At 39.5% G+C, this 16,355-nt stretch overlaps 1 protein-coding gene across 1 annotated transcript in view; it reads left to right on the top strand.

Annotated features, from left to right (window-relative positions):
* Nucleotides 1–16,355, top strand: part of PLCH1 (phospholipase C eta 1) — a 236,993-nt gene that overhangs the window by 183,431 nt on the left and 37,207 nt on the right. The window contains exons 10-11 of the mRNA XM_027772378.1: nucleotides 3,932–4,103; nucleotides 6,828–6,935. Of these exons, the coding sequence (XP_027628179.1) occupies nucleotides 3,932–4,103; nucleotides 6,828–6,935 (280 nt within the window). The remainder of the gene's footprint in view (nucleotides 1–3,931; nucleotides 4,104–6,827; nucleotides 6,936–16,355) is intronic.

Genomic DNA, 16,355 nt, shown 5'->3' with positions numbered 1-16,355 from the left:
CTGACTTCAATGTAATTTTTCCACAAATTTTTGATGTTTCCTCATGTACGCTGAAATGTGTTTGCATTCTTATATTACTTGACTCATCCTTGACATTCCATAACATTGACTCTTTCTTCCCCAATATTTGCTTTTTGTGGCTTCCATCATAACATTTTTTCCTCCCTTATAGTCACTACTTCTTACTCTCCTTTTTTAGCCCATGGCATTCTATTCTTTCCTTACTGCTCTCATTGTTGCTGTTTCTCATCATTGGTCTACTTTTTGGGCATTTGCCTAATTTTATGCCCAGAATTTTTTTTTTCCCAAAGTCCTAGAATTCTATAGAAAAATCCTTGGTAACTATTCCACTGAGTATTCTATAGTGTGGGGAGCCACAACACTGGACAGAAAAGTCCTACCACCCTAGGGCTCATTCCCTCGACTGACCTCAGCCTCTCATCTGCCAAACCTCCTCTCACCTCTTGCTCAATATCCTTTTAGATAGAGAGCTCTGTCTATGAGTGGCTTCAGTCAGAAACTGGGAATCATTCTGGATTCAGCCAATTCCTGCCAATTTTCCCAAATTCTCTTTTCACTCTGTTGGCTTCTCCTCATTTTCATTTTTTTTTCCTTTCTTTTCTTTTTCCCTACAGTGCATGGTTTTCTTTCTGAAACGTAAGGATGATGCTGTAATTCTTTACTCAAAGTCCTTTGAAATCTCCCTCTAGTACACAGGCATATTGTTATAACCTTCAAGGCCAACTTCTTCCTTCCCTTCCAGTGTCTCTCCACTATTGCTCCACAGAGACTGAAGATTTTGCCTGCAGTAACTTTAGCTTTCTCATTGAGACTAGTTGTTTCACATTTATGTAGTTTTCTGCCTGAGACCCCCTTTCCTCATTATTCCACCTGCCTAGTTCTTGGTTGTTCTACCAGACTGTTTAACTACTGACTCTCTAGCAAACTTACTGATTCAACTGCTGATTTAAATCTTTTTATGTGCATTTAGCACTGTGAGCATATTTCTGTCATATCATATAATACCTTTTTATAGTTGTTGGTTACTTGCATTTACAAAAATCTGTAAAACTGTGAACTCATTAAAAATATGGAGCTATGTCTAATTTCTTTTCCATTCTTTGTGGACTGTCAGGGACTTGCAATCTACCATACATTCAGAAACAGATTTTTGACTTAAAAGAACCAAAATTATAATTGCATAAAATTAAATTTTTAGAAGTTAGTATAGCATTTTAAGTATTTGGTCTTCTCATTAAGTAATCATGAGGTTAAAATACTTTTCTAATAAAAGGCACTCATTATGTGGCAGATTTCCTTTATGATGGCTCTTATGAAACAATTTGAGTGCTGAATGCTGATGGTCTTTACACACCCTCATTTCCGCTATGCTCTGCTAAATCGATGAAGTAATTTTGCCTTAATTTTCTAATCTAGGAAATAAGTAAGACCTGCTACCTATGTATCTTGGAGGATCCTCTGGTGACTTGACAATGTTTACTTCAGGTTAAAATAGTTAATAAGCTTGCCAAGTAAATTTGTAAAATGTGGCCTTTTCTTCTTCTTAGATTTTAGTTTAAGCTTTACACTAGGGCTTCTCAGTCTTAGCACTGTTGACATGCTGGGCCAGATACTTGTTTGTTTAGTCCTGTGCAGTGTGGCATGGTTAGCAGCATTCTGGGACTCCGCTCACTAAATGCCAGGGGCACCCTCAAATTGTGACTACCCCAAAAGCCTTCTACACTGACAAATACATCTGTGGTAGGGAGGGGCAGGGAAATCAGTTTTTCCCTGTTGAGAAGCACAGCTTCACTAGGCATCATTAGACACTAATAGGTTCATTGTAAACCAATTGGTAATTTAAAAATGCATTGTTAAACTCTCTGATGGACTTGTCAGACAACTTGGGCTGGCTAATTTGTGGTTTTTCTTTCTTTTAACACTCTAGAGAAAAACCTATGTGAGGAAACAAATAGCAAATAAGTTGTGGTCAGGTGACCCATTTCGGTCCCAAAGGTTCATCTCTGTGACCCCCCAGCATCAGGTTTTACTAATGAGGACAGAATGTAATTTCAAGAAGTCAGAGCTCATATTGTGGAATTATCGCTTGTCATGAAAACCTGAAACTAAAATTTTGTTTCTTCACATAGGTGTGTGAGGTGACTTCAGAAGTTCATGACCAAATAGAATGAAAGTACAAGTTTATTTTGGTGCCAAAAGCTTTTGAAATACATGCATATTTTTTCACTCTGCACATTTTCTATGAACTTTCGAAGACCCCACATATCAGGCAATTTAAATATTAGTTTGTATACTCTGGAAAAAAAAATGCCACCTATTGTTTCTGAAGTTATGTGATGGAAAACTAGCAAAAGGGGTCAATAAACCTAAAACTGAAAAAAAAATAATTATTCACTTTTATTAATTATTATTATTTTTTTAAATTGCTATAGGTACAAGAAAGAGAGAGAGGCGGGGGGTGGGGGAGGCAGCAAGCTGCCAGGCCTACGACTTGAACTGCAGTCAGCTATATGGGAACCCAGTACCTTAACTACCATGCCATCTGCTGGCCCCAATAAACCTAAATTTAAAATAACTTCTTATTCTGAGGGAAACACCCTCAGAATTAAGAAAGGAGAAAGGAGTATAGAGTCATGTAATCATACACAATTTCCTTTCTATCTCAAACACTAACTCCTTGTGCCATCTCAGGTAATCACTTTGCCTGGTTATTACATTTTCTGATGAGAAACCTGAGTGCTGATAGAGAGTAAATGCTTGGTTGTTTTTATTTATTTTTTTTAAAGGATTTTTGCTATAGCTGAGTGTGCTTGCTGGAGAGAAATAGAGACAGAGAGAAGGAAAGTGAAAACTCACCCCCCCCCCCCCAGGTGCATGGCCACACAGCAAACTCTTGTCTTCCATTCTCCTCTCAGTATTTTGGGCATGTATGCACTTCCACTCAGCATGATTTTCAAGCTGCTGGGTCTAGAATTTGAACTACAGTTGACCATGTGGGAGTGCAGCACCTTAACCACCATGCCACCTGTTGGCCCCTATTTTTTTTTTTTAACAAAGACTAGAATACAATAGAAGTCTATAAAAAATTATTTTGATATGCCAGACATAAGATACTATAAACACAAAATTTCATTCTGTTATATTATCTTCCATTGTACTTTTCAAGCTGAGGGCTAGTTATTTGTTTTAGAGTAAATATAACCATATTTAATGATATTCAGTGGTCTCAGAAGTTTTTAGACTGTTTTTTTTAAGGGAGATTTTTTTGCTATAGGGTACGTGTTCTCGCCAGAGAGACAGAGACAGAGAGAGAGAGAAAGCGAGAAATCACCCTCCAGGGGCTGGCCACACTGGAATCCCTTTTCCTCCATTCTCTTGTTATCTTGGGCATGCATGCACATGCACCGAGTGGGAGTTTTAAGTTGCCAGTTCCAGGACTTGAACCACAGTTGACTATGTGAGAGTCTGGCAACATAACCATTATGCCATCTGCTGGTCCCAGAAATTCTAGACTTTTGAAAATTAGTCAAAATGACCCAAAAAGCCCCCAAATTACCTTATTTGAGATTGCTTTCTTTAGGCTTCTCATATCTTTTACCTTTCTCTCTCTCTCTCTTTTTTTCTTTTAAAGGCTGTACCTGTCATTTTTATCCTGATGCAAAATATTAGACCAAGCCAGGCTATATGGATTTGTATTTTGTTCAGCCATTATGCCTAGGAAAGTATATTTGCTCAGAGGATTTTTAAAAATGTGTGTCTGACCTTTCTCATTTTAAAAGCATTTTAATCATCAGCAGTATCTCAAATACTGTCACCAGGGCTGTAAGCACACAGTGAATACGGAATCATTTTCAGACACCCCTGTGAGTATCTGTACCCAACACCTTTGGAATGTATGCTGTTCCCTCAGGTTCCCGGTTATACTGTCTATTGAGAATCACTGCAGCATCCAGCAGCAAAGGAAGATTGCTCAGTACCTGAAAGGGATATTCGGAGACAAGCTGGACCTGTCCTCTGTGGACACTGGAGAGTGCAAGCAGCTTCCAAGCCCTCAAAGCCTGAAAGGCAAAATCCTTGTGAAGGTAATTGCTTCAAGGAATGTAATAAAAGGCATTAATTATCCACCAAGCCCGACTTCCCTCCAAGACTAAAGACTGGTATATTAGGAGAATGATAATGAGAAACAGCACATGGATGATTATCTAGATCTATATATGCATCTTATTGCAATTTATTTAGAATCAGGACTTCAGAAGAACTCATTGTGGACTGACCTCAAACTCTGGGGTTTGTTTTTATGAAGTGAGACCGTCAGTACTATAAGCTAAATGTTTAATATTTTAGTCTGCAGGAATTCACACTCTAGAGAAAGGTTGTGTTTAGGAGTACGAGGGACAAAAGAGTAGAAAGTGCCTTGAATTCACATCTGAAAGCATTTCTTCCAGATTTTTTCCTCTCATTTCAGGCTCCAATGAATGCCTGTCAAATATGGGGGAAAAAAAAAGGTTTCATGGTTGATCAGTCTTGTTATATATGTGAGAGGAACTCGCTTCAAAGAGAAGCATAGGCCCAGACACAACGCCCCCCAGGACTCAGCCCAGGAGCAGCAGTGAATAGAATGACATTTCGCAGACAGATATTCAGAGGGAGGACACTGGCTACAGCGAATATTATGAATGCAAAGAATAGCCAGATAAACAGCTTCCTGAGATGCTAGATCCCTAACTCTGTGACTTCGGTTAATTCCAGTGCATTTTGCGTGTTTAGACTAAAATCAGCTTCTAGGATTGCATTATTTTGAGATTAAAAACCTAAAGAAGAGCAATCAGGTATGAATATTCACACTGGGTGATAGTCTACTTGAAATGGGCGTGTACGAAGACCCAAATAGCATATAGGAAGGGTGAGAAGGTCAAGGACACAATGTGATTTCAGGGCAAGACCTTGCAGGGAGGGCAGTCCGTGGAGAGAGGTAAGGTGTTCATGCTCCGAACGGGTTGAAACCTGGTCTTCTGTCAATTAAGTGAGCATTACAGTTTCTAAATTTGTCAAAGAGGTGTTGCCAGAGATTTGCAAATGTAAAAACGTTTTGAATAAAAGCTCAAATAATGCAAGAGGTAACATTAAGGCCAACTTGCCTAAATATTTTTAAAAAGAATTATGTATTTAATTTATAATTATTGTTATTTTAAAATTTGCTACAGGGCATATGTGGTCACCAGAGAAAGATAGACAGAGAGAGAAAAAGTAAGAAAACGAGCCACTGAGTCTGGGACAACTGTAGTTTGCCATGTGGGAGTCTAGCGTTCCAACCACCATGTCACCTGCTGGCCCCCAATTTGCCTAAATCTTACTTAAGCAACCGTCTGTGGTAAAAACTGATTTCTGGGTTAGAAAACAAAATATCACTATTACAGCCTTGTAAATATTTCCATGTTTCCTAAAGATTCTTTAGCCAGGGGCTAGCAGTTTAAATACAGAGTAAGTCTGATGAAAATCTTTCCTGTTTGGACAGAAACTTAAGATGGATATTTGATTGACCTAATTGAGTTCCTTTGCATTACTGGACTTCGGGGCCTTTGACACAGAAGGTCCCAAGCTTGGGGGCACTAGGTTGAATCAGACAGGTCTGATACACTCCTTGGAAAGAATGGCTACAATGTGGACTGCTCTATTTCAAGGCATCTGGGATCCACTGGCTACTAGTAATACTCTTCAGATTTCAAGGAGATTGCCTGGACCCATGGGCAGCACATTGCCATTTAAAACAAAAGCAAGGGAATCGATCTTCCTTCATTCCTTTGGTTTCAGAGTGACCTCTGACCAAAAGGACTCATTTAAATGGCTACTTACCACTTTAGAGATTCACAAGATTTTTGTTACTGTAATTATTACACAGGTATTTTCCAATCTTACATACATACTCATTTAAATACATATAAATTTCCTGAAAAGTAAACAAAAGTTGCTTTTGAACAAAAAGAACAAAGTTAGTCATTTTCCACAGACACTTATTGCTGAAAGTAACCTTAGCTGTGTGGCCCAACGTTCCTTCCTACTTTTACAAATGTGAATCACAGAAATGAGACCACTCACCCAAGAGCATGCAGCCAGATGGCTTGGAGCTGGAGCTGGCCATGGTTCTAGCCTATAGCAATATTTCCATAGACTATGGCTGAATTAATCTGATTCTAGAGCATGACTCTTGCATGAAATAGTATGGAGATCAGAAAGAGACTCTCCAGACCATAGCAATTTTACACAATGGTTTGATTTTTAAGGAAAATATACAGTTCTTTATTAATTATATTTATTATTTTGCACCTAGTTAAAACTGTCTGCCTTCTACTTAGTCTGAAGTAATGACTAGCTAAGGGATAGCACATTTTATTTTCATCTTTCATATTTTAAAAATGATTTTTAATTGTGGCAAAATACGTATCACATAATATCTACCTGCTAACTTACTTCCAAGGCCAAGTCTCTGGCCACCACTATTCTATTTTCTGGCTCTCTGAATTTGATATTCTAGGTATCTTACATCAGTGGAATTACACAATATTTTTTTTTTCTGTGTCTAGTTTTTTTTCACTTAGCGTAATGCCCTCCAGAGTAATCTATGCTGTAACATTTATCATGATATTCTGTAAGGCTGAATAATATTCTATCGCATGTGTGTATCACATTTTGTTTGTCCATTCATCTATTGATGACCACCTGGGTTACACTTGGGTTACTTCCACCTTTTGGCTATCTGTGAATTTATTTTCATTTTTGAATGGGATTTTTTTTTTTTTCCATTTCAGGGCAAGAAGTTGCCTTATCACCTTGGGGATGATGCAGAGGAAGGGGAAGTTTCTGATGAAGACAGTGCGGATGAAATTGAAGATGAGTGCAAATTTAAGCTGCATTATGTAAGTTGCAAGCTTGGCCATAGATTTTACCCTCAATGTGCTACAGTAAATATATGGTTCCAAATTACCACTGTGTTGGAACTCTCACAAATATGGCAGTTGTAATGTAAAAAGGATATTCATTAAAAATTACTTTGTGTGCTGTTAAATAACACCTAGTTGTTGAGTGAGTTAGTCAAGGATTCTTGAGTCTTAGAGTTGGAAGGACTGTTAGTGACAGATCCATTCAATTCTCTCTCCAGGATCAATTTACCTCCTACTAAAAACTCAAAAATCAAGTTGCAGTTGGAAATATCACTGTCTTTGATATAAGAAAAAAGCTAGCTTTAGCATTGCTGGCTCATACTAGCAGTCTCACTTTGCTTCTTGTCAAGACTGGCTCAAAGAACCTCAGATGCACTTTGACTCCCTTCTCTAGGATGCTCAACTCCTCCCTAAAAAAGAACCTGGGGGAACCAACAGTTGGCGTAATGTCTATGTCGTTGGACTTCCATGTAGCCGACCGCAGTTCAAGTCCTGGACCCGGTGGCTTGAACTCACACCGGGCACGTGTGCGTGCGTGCCCAAGTTCCCAAGAGGAGAATGGAGGAGAAGGGATTGCGGCGTGGCCATCCCCCCTGGGGGGTGATTTCTCGCTTTCTGTCTTTCTGTTTCTCTCTGCCTTTCTGGTGAGCATGCGTACCCTATAGCAAACGCCTCTCAAAAAAAAAAAAAAAATGTACCTGGAACCAGAAGATTTCCAAGCCTTTCCAGGAAGAAGACCTCTGGCTAAATTTTTTATTTTAGTATATCCTAAATAAAGTGGCATAGAATAGTTTGCTACTACCTGCTGTTTCAGACCCTTTTCCCTAGATCAAGGGGCTATCTTTGCAGCAAAGTTCCATTTAGTCAAGTCCTAGGGAAGTACAAACCTCATGGAAATACAAGGCTTAAATATATCCCTCCCTACCACCCTTCTGATAACCATGATTGTCAGAATCACATGACAACATGCACAAGATAATTTATTAAAGGGCTTAGAATTTGAGTTCTACAGAAAAGTGGTATTCCTATAAACATTAGGACTATTTTTCTGCCCTCTAAAAACAGGAAAATTTTGTATAAATTCTATAATTTACATCATTGCCCTGAATTCAGCAATTGTATTGTTAATAATAGCCTGCTCTCTTCTGGATGATACTAACTGTACTGCCTTGCCTGAAAGTGTGAGAGGTACCTGGCATTATTTTTAAAGGGAGCAAGAGCTTAATCACAGCTGAAGTCTCAGTAGACACTTCTTTATAGGGTTTAATATACTTTAAAGGAGTGAAGTGGAGAAGATACAGCCTTAAAGTGAAAAGGAAAAATTGCTATCTGCATGAATTTCTTGCCTTTTAATAGTTTATATGAGCTCGATTAAGTACCACTAATAGGGTGATGGTTATGAAAAATTAATCTAAACAGATTTATATTACTGAAAATACAGTTACTATTTTAAATCATTTTTCTCTCCTAGGTTTTGCTATTTTTGTAATTTATTATTTTTGATTATGAATAATTTGGTCTTTTTCTTTTCTTTTCTTTTGCTATAGGGCACGTGTGCTCACTAGAGAGAGATAAACAGAGAGAGAGAGAGAGAAAGTGAGAAATCGCCCCCAGGAGAGATGGCCACACTCACTCTTCCGGTCTCCTTTTAGAATTTTGACACAGGCGCTTGTGCCTGGCATGATTTTCAAGCTGCTAGATTTGGGACTCCAGGTCTGCAACCTGCCATTTGGGATGTAGTACCTTAACCTCCATGCCACTTGTTGGCCGATAACAGTTGTGTTTTTTAGCTTTATAAACCAGATTTTTGTCTCTGGTTTGCATTATTTTGCATCTCATTTCCTAGATTTCTTGAATGTTAGCCCCTGTGTAGACTCATTTGAAGCCAAGAAACAGAAAAGTTCAATCAAGTTATGTGTTAGCAGAATGCTGTAGTGAAAATGAGTGGTCAGATTTTTTTTTTTTTAAATTAGTAATATTAAGAGAGATATTTGCTATAGGGCACATGTGCTCACTGGAGAGACAGAAAGCAAGAATTCCCCTCCGCCCCCCGAGGGTGGGGCATGGCCATGCAGCAATGCCTTCTCCTCCATTCTCCTCTTGGGATTTTGGGCACACATGTACATGTGCCCAGAGTGAGTTATAAGCTGCCAGGTCCGGGACTCAAACTGTGGTCGACTATGTGGGAGTCCAGTAATGTAACTATTACACCATCCACTGGTCCTGAGTGGTCAAAATTTAACTACTATCACAAAGGAGTCATTTTGGCTTTGAGTAAAATCCAAGTTGTTCTAGTTTTAAAATCTACCCAGATCTATCATTCTTCTTCTAGTCAGTGAACCTTGCCACTTCCTAAGTGAAATATATGTAATTATAAAGAGAATTAGCTGCAGTCTTATGGGACCAAATCAGTAATTTCACCTGTGGAGTATCCAACTGCTTTTTCTCATCCTCAAAGTCTCTTAGTTGATTTCTAAGAATCAGTATTAGTAGATAGTTGAGAACATGGCTTTGTAAAGTTAGACATAATCACTGATCTGGATTCTTTTGATTTGATTCTAACTGAAAGTAGAATACCTTACTTGTGAAGGCTTAAGGATACGTTTTGTCTTACTTGGGGAGAAAAAAAAAACATAAAGAATTCAACAGTGTAATAGAAATATATAAAGTTTGGACCAGCAGTTAGCATGGAGGTTAAGGTGGCTGGATCCCATATGGTCAATTATATGGTACAAGTCCTTGACCTGGCAGCTTGAAAAACAAGCCGGGTATATGTGCATGCATGCCCAAAATCCAGAGGGGAGAGTGGAGTAGAAGAGGATGGGGACCAGCAACTGGCATAATGGCTATCTCGCTGGACTGCCATGTAGTTGACTGCAGTTTGAGTCCCTGACCTGGTCCCTGGTGGCTTAAACTCATGCCAGGCACATTTGCGTGTGTGCCCAAGATTCTTGAGAGGAGAATGGAGGAGAAGGGATTGTGGCATAGCCATGCCCCCTATGGGGAGGTGATTTCTCGCTTTCTGTCTCTCTTGCTGGTGAGCGCACGCATCCTATGGCAACACACACACACACACACACACACACACACACACACAAAACCAAAACAAAACCAAGCAAACAAACAAATAAACAAACACCTCTTTAAAAAAAGAAAGAAAGAAAGAAAGAAAAAAAGAAAGAAAAAAAGGGTCTGCCTGGTTACCCCTATTAGGGAGTGATTTCTTTCTTTCCCTCTTTCTTTCTTTGTGCCCTATATATAGTTAACAATAAATATATAGATAGATAAGTACAAGTAAATGAAGTTTGGTCTTCACCTTTTTAAACTTTTTCCCCTCTATTTTTGAGCTCTTCTGAGAATAGTCAATGCTGTATTTAGAAAGACACAGTGTTATCTTATAACCAGTTAATTGACTATCTACAGAAGACTCAAATGCCTGATCTGAGTGACAAATTTAAATGGCCTGGTCTAAGTTGAATACCTGATCATAGTTCTGTAAGAGGGTGTATTGTGTACAGTTTTTGTGAACCAGTATTTTTACTTATGCTTAGCGGAAACCCTTAACCTGTTTTCAGTTAATAGAGTAGTCAGATATTTAAGTTGTATTTAGGAAGATTTAAACTAAGCATTTATGGACATTGGAACATGAACTCTCGTTAGGTTCTGTAAGGTTCCTTTCACATTGAACAACTTGTAAATTTTATTTCTTCCATGGCAGAGAAGGCAAAAGAGAGAGAAACACATACGTGCAAAAGCATCCCCAGCAGTCTTTCCGGGCGTTTGTGTGCTTGCCCAGTGTGTACAGGGGAACCTGGGGGCGCGAACCCCAGACTTTCCTGTGGCTTCAGTGTCATGGAACATTGCATTATGCTGGCACCACTGTGTCTGCACGCAACACATATTTATTGAGCATCTCCTGTGGGAAATGTGCCTATCATTGTTGTAGGTTTTGGGGGATCTCTCAGGAAACAAAACAGGCAAAAGTCCTCACTTCATGGAGTTTACATTATCAGTGGGAGAGAGGGAGGGTAGACCAGAAACAAGACAAGTAAAAGAGCATACCGGCCAATGATTAGTGCCAAGGGAAAAAAAGGGGTGTGGGCACACCCACGTCTGTGTCTGTGTCTATGTGTCTGTGTACCTGGGTGAAGTTTATGTATGTGCACAAGAAGGGCCTATTGAAATTTTAAATGAGCCGTCCAGGAAAAGCCTCATGGGGAAGATTCGTTTCAGCAGAGGCCTGAACGAGGTGAAGAGTCAGCCATGCTGCTACCTGGGGAAGAGTGTTATGGGCAGAGGGACCCTAAGTGAGAAGGTCAGAAGCAGGGTTTGTGGTTTCTGCATTTTCCTGATGTTAGAAGCAGAGCAGGAGATCAAGGCTCCTAATTTATTGATACTTTTCTAAGTAAACTGTTCAAACCACACCCTACGTTTTTTGCTTATGTAATAAATGCTTTCTGTTATTGCGTTAGTGACTACTACATCAACCTGCTGCTTCTTATTACTGGGTGGCTTCAACTGTAGAGAAAACCTGGCTCATCCTGTATTAGCCACAAGGTAAAGCCAGAAAATCGGACAGCTCAATGACATGGGGCATACTTCCCTTCCGGTCACGGTGTAGCAATCTGACTGGCCTGATTCAGTGAGGCCTGCTCTCTGTTACTTCTCTTCATGGTTCTTTAATGTCAATATGTCTTATGGACTTTCCACTTCCATATTTCTTTTTTTTAATTAAATTAATTAATTATTATTATTATTACTTAATTTGTTCTAGGGCACATTGTGCACTTTCCAGAGAGAGACAGAGAGAGAAGGAAAGTGAGTCCCACCAGGTCTGGAACTCAAATCTTAGTTGGCCATGTGGGAGTCCAGTGCCTTAATCACCATGCTATCTGCTGGCCCCTCTGCTTCCATATTTCAACTTCACTGTTCATTTTCTTTTTCCTCCTTTTTCTGTTGAGTTATTCAGTAGCTTTTTCCTCACTCTCTGAATCTGTGTTTCACCAACCTCTCAGGCACAAACATCAACTCTCTGTCTCCCACAGGAAGCTCATCCCATAAATATCAAACCTTCCAGCCAGTTCTAAATGGGCCCTGCACAGGAACATACTTGTCTTCTTACAAATACTCTAAAATCATTATTCAGTCTCTGTGTGTGTCTCTCACTAAGCATTTTACTCATTTGCTTTCCCTCCTGCCTTTTCAGCTAAAGGTTTGTCTGCAGTCCTGAATTATTCATTTCACGCTTTGAGCCATTTTTAAAAGGATTATGAATCTTGTGGGTTTAAAACTTAGTACTCATAGAAGGGATGTCTTCCCCCTGGAGACTGGGAGGACCTGCTGTGGACACTGTCCACCTGGAGATGAAATGCCCCTGAGCTGGGCATGCCGTTGCTTCCTGGCAATGAGGAGTGGGTAATGGAGGAGGCGACCTGGAGACTCTGTTGTTTCTGGTACTTGCTATGACTGGACAGAAGAACATGTTCAAGTGAACCGGAGGAGCAGGTGGGTGACAGTGAGGATGGGAGTAAATGCATAGGTTGGAATGACTAGGAGACGGCCGATCTTCAGCCCATGACCTTCAGGGGGGCTTAGAAAACAGTAAGGGACTCATATGAGTCATTGGAAAAGTCATGACACATTTTTCTGTTTTTATATGCAAAAATGTCTTTTGACTTTTCCAAAGATCCAATAAAATATTAACTCTTCTTGTCTTCAAACTCTAGCCCAAGGGAAAAAAAGACACTGAGGATAATGAAATGTGGAAAGATTCGTAACTTTGCCTGCACATTAAAATGACAAGAAGACCTTTTTTAAAAAAATATTAATTTTATTTATTATCATAATCTTTTTTATATTACATTGACTCATATATCTTTACAGTGTATTACATTTCTTTTTCCAGTACAATTACCATGCATATCAGTCAAGGCAAAGACATTACTATCCACATCATCATCATCATCAAATAGCTTTTCATCATTTTTTTCAGATTATTATTATTTATTCTCCTTATATTTTTAAACATTCAATCACTATATATCATTTGGCTTGTATGAAGAATTGACCCAACATGAAATACTTCTCAGACCAGTCCAGGTGAGAATACTATACATTACCATTGACAGATAATAAGCCATTTCTGTGTCCCACTAATGTCATGCCTCTCTCTACTACATCAACCTGCTGCTTCTTATTACTGGGTGGCTTCAACTGTAGAGAAAACCTGGCTCATCCTGTATTAGCCACAAGGTAAAGCCAGAAAATCGGACAGCTCAATGACATGGGGCATACTTCCCTTCCGGTCACGGTGTAGCAATCTGACTGGCCTGATTCAGTGAGGCCTGCTCTCTGTTACTTCTCTTCATGGTTCTTTAATGTCAATATGTCTTATGGACTTTCCACTTCCATATTTCTTTTTTTTAATTAAATTAATTAATTATTATTATTATTACTTAATTTGTTCTAGGGCACATTGTGCACTTTCCAGAGAGAGACAGAGAGAGAAGGAAAGTGAGTCCCACCAGGTCTGGAACTCAAATCTTAGTTGGCCATGTGGGAGTCCAGTGCCTTAATCACCATGCTATCTGCTGGCCCCTCTGCTTCCATATTTCAACTTCACTGTTCATTTTCTTTTTCCTCCTTTTTCTGTTGAGTTATTCAGTAGCTTTTTCCTCACTCTCTGAATCTGTGTTTCACCAACCTCTCAGGCACAAACATCAACTCTCTGTCTCCCACAGGAAGCTCATCCCATAAATATCAAACCTTCCAGCCAGTTCTAAATGGGCCCTGCACAGGAACATACTTGTCTTCTTACAAATACTCTAAAATCATTATTCAGTCTCTGTGTGTGTCTCTCACTAAGCATTTTACTCATTTGCTTTCCCTCCTGCCTTTTCAGCTAAAGGTTTGTCTGCAGTCCTGAATTATTCATTTCACGCTTTGAGCCATTTTTAAAAGGATTATGAATCTTGTGGGTTTAAAACTTAGTACTCATAGAAGGGATGTCTTCCCCCTGGAGACTGGGAGGACCTGCTGTGGACACTGTCCACCTGGAGATGAAATGCCCCTGAGCTGGGCATGCCGTTGCTTCCTGGCAATGAGGAGTGGGTAATGGAGGAGGCGACCTGGAGACTCTGTTGTTTCTGGTACTTGCTATGACTGGACAGAAGAACATGTTCAAGTGAACCGGAGGAGCAGGTGGGTGACAGTGAGGATGGGAGTAAATGCATAGGTTGGAATGACTAGGAGACGGCCGATCTTCAGCCCATGACCTTCAGGGGGGCTTAGAAAACAGTAAGGGACTCATATGAGTCATTGGAAAAGTCATGACACATTTTTCTGTTTTTATATGCAAAAATGTCTTTTGACTTTTCCAAAGATCCAATAAAATATTAACTCTTCTTGTCTTCAAACTCTAGCCCAAGGGAAAAAAAGACACTGAGGATAATGAAATGTGGAAAGATTCGTAACTTTGCCTGCACATTAAAATGACAAGAAGACCTTTTTTAAAAAAATATTAATTTTATTTATTATCATAATCTTTTTTATATTACATTGACTCATATATCTTTACAGTGTATTACATTTCTTTTTCCAGTACAATTACCATGCATATCAGTCAAGGCAAAGACATTACTATCCACATCATCATCATCATCAAATAGCTTTTCATCATTTTTTTCAGATTATTATTATTTATTCTCCTTATATTTTTAAACATTCAATCACTATATATCATTTGGCTTGTATGAAGAATTGACCCAACATGAAATACTTCTCAGACCAGTCCAGGTGAGAATACTATACATTACCATTGACAGATAATAAGCCATTTCTGTGTCCCACTAATGTCATGCCTCTCTCTTTGTTTTCTTGACAAGAGGACCTTTCAAAAATCTCAGTGCCTTCCTAGGTCCCCACCCAGACACTGCTGTAGTTGGTCTAGGGTGTGACCTGGGATTTTCGAACTCTCACCTGGTGATTCCAGTGTATAGGGCAGGTGGAACACTACTGCTTGAAAGGGTCCCTCTTGCCTGGAGTGGAAGTCATGGTTTGGGGCAGCCTTCTGTTTTCCAATAATACTTTAGTTTATGCTGGAAGCAAAGAAATATGTTTTTGTTATTTATTTTGTGGTAGAGAGATTCCTAGATCAGATTTACCTCTCAGAAAAAGGGATTGGAGGGAAGTCATAGACATTTACTTCCTCTTCTCTGGTGGAAACTACCTCTGACCTCTGACCGTGTTAAATGACTGCTTTCCCTTTTCCCCATCGTGAGCTGCAGCATCCCTCCTCTCCCACTGGCCCAGAGAACAAAAGAGCAAGATACATTTGGCTTTCAGCTGTGGTCCCTGCTGCAGCTGTATAGTAGCTGATAGGTCTTGAGGTCAAGTATCTCTTAGCTTTTTTTTGGTATTGCTGTCAGATTCTAGCACTGAAAGATAATACATTAGTGAAACCCCAGCCACACATTTAGTTGTTCTCCATGGCTGCTAATTTTCTTGTGCTGTAAATCACAGAGAAGAGAAAGATCAATGGGCAGGGGTATCATTCCTCTAGCAACTCCCAGTGTTTGGAGGATGCGAAGGGAAGCCTTTTTATTAAGCATTCATTATCTCACCAGCATCAGTCAGCTCCGGCTTTGTATTTTTAGCCTTGCTTGGCTGAAGGGACTCCTTAAAGAGTCTGACTCTTTGTGAAGCCCTGAGCAAGAAAGATGCTTATTTGGAGCATTCTGTGTGACACTGGGCACCCTAGGTGCGCTTATACGCTTTCTCTTTTTGTCCTCCCAACAAATATGTTCCCTGCTGAGCTCTGGGTCACTTTATCAAATGCTTTGCGGGTTAGAGACCTGGAGTTCTTTTCTTGGGTCTGCTTCTGACCTTAAGGGAAACCTACTACCTGTTTTTCTATGGAGAGATTTTTGGCAATGTATTTCCCAGGCTTCAGGATAGGAATTATGGCTGTTAAAATATGAGCCTGCCTATGATTCATTTGACTCAAGAATTTATTTTTTTCTGTACCAATATAAAAGTAATGGCTATGGGGCTGGCAGATGGTATGATGGTTAAGGAGCTGGACTCCCACATAGCCAATAAAGGTTCAAGTCTCAGATCTGGTAGCTTGCTTTCTCTCTCCCACTGTTACTCTCAATCTTTCTTTTGTCAAATTGAAGAAAATAATAAAAAAATAAAAATAATTCATAAAAAAAGGAATGGCTATAGCATTGCTTAATGAAATAGACACACTTTTGAATGGGTGTCTTAGGTTCAAGACCCAGTTCAGCCATTTCATTAGCCATGTATGTTTGAACAGGTTGCTAAATCTTTCTACCTGTGTCATGGTGCGTAAGAACTGGCTGACCCCAGTGCTTACCTGGAAGGGTATTATGTAGC

This window comes from Tupaia chinensis, unplaced genomic scaffold (genome assembly GCF_000334495.1).
Source record: "Tupaia chinensis unplaced genomic scaffold, TupChi_1.0 Scaffold000272_1, whole genome shotgun sequence".
NCBI lineage: Eukaryota > Metazoa > Chordata > Mammalia > Scandentia > Tupaiidae > Tupaia > Tupaia belangeri.
This window is presented reverse-complemented; position numbering and strand designations above follow the sequence as displayed.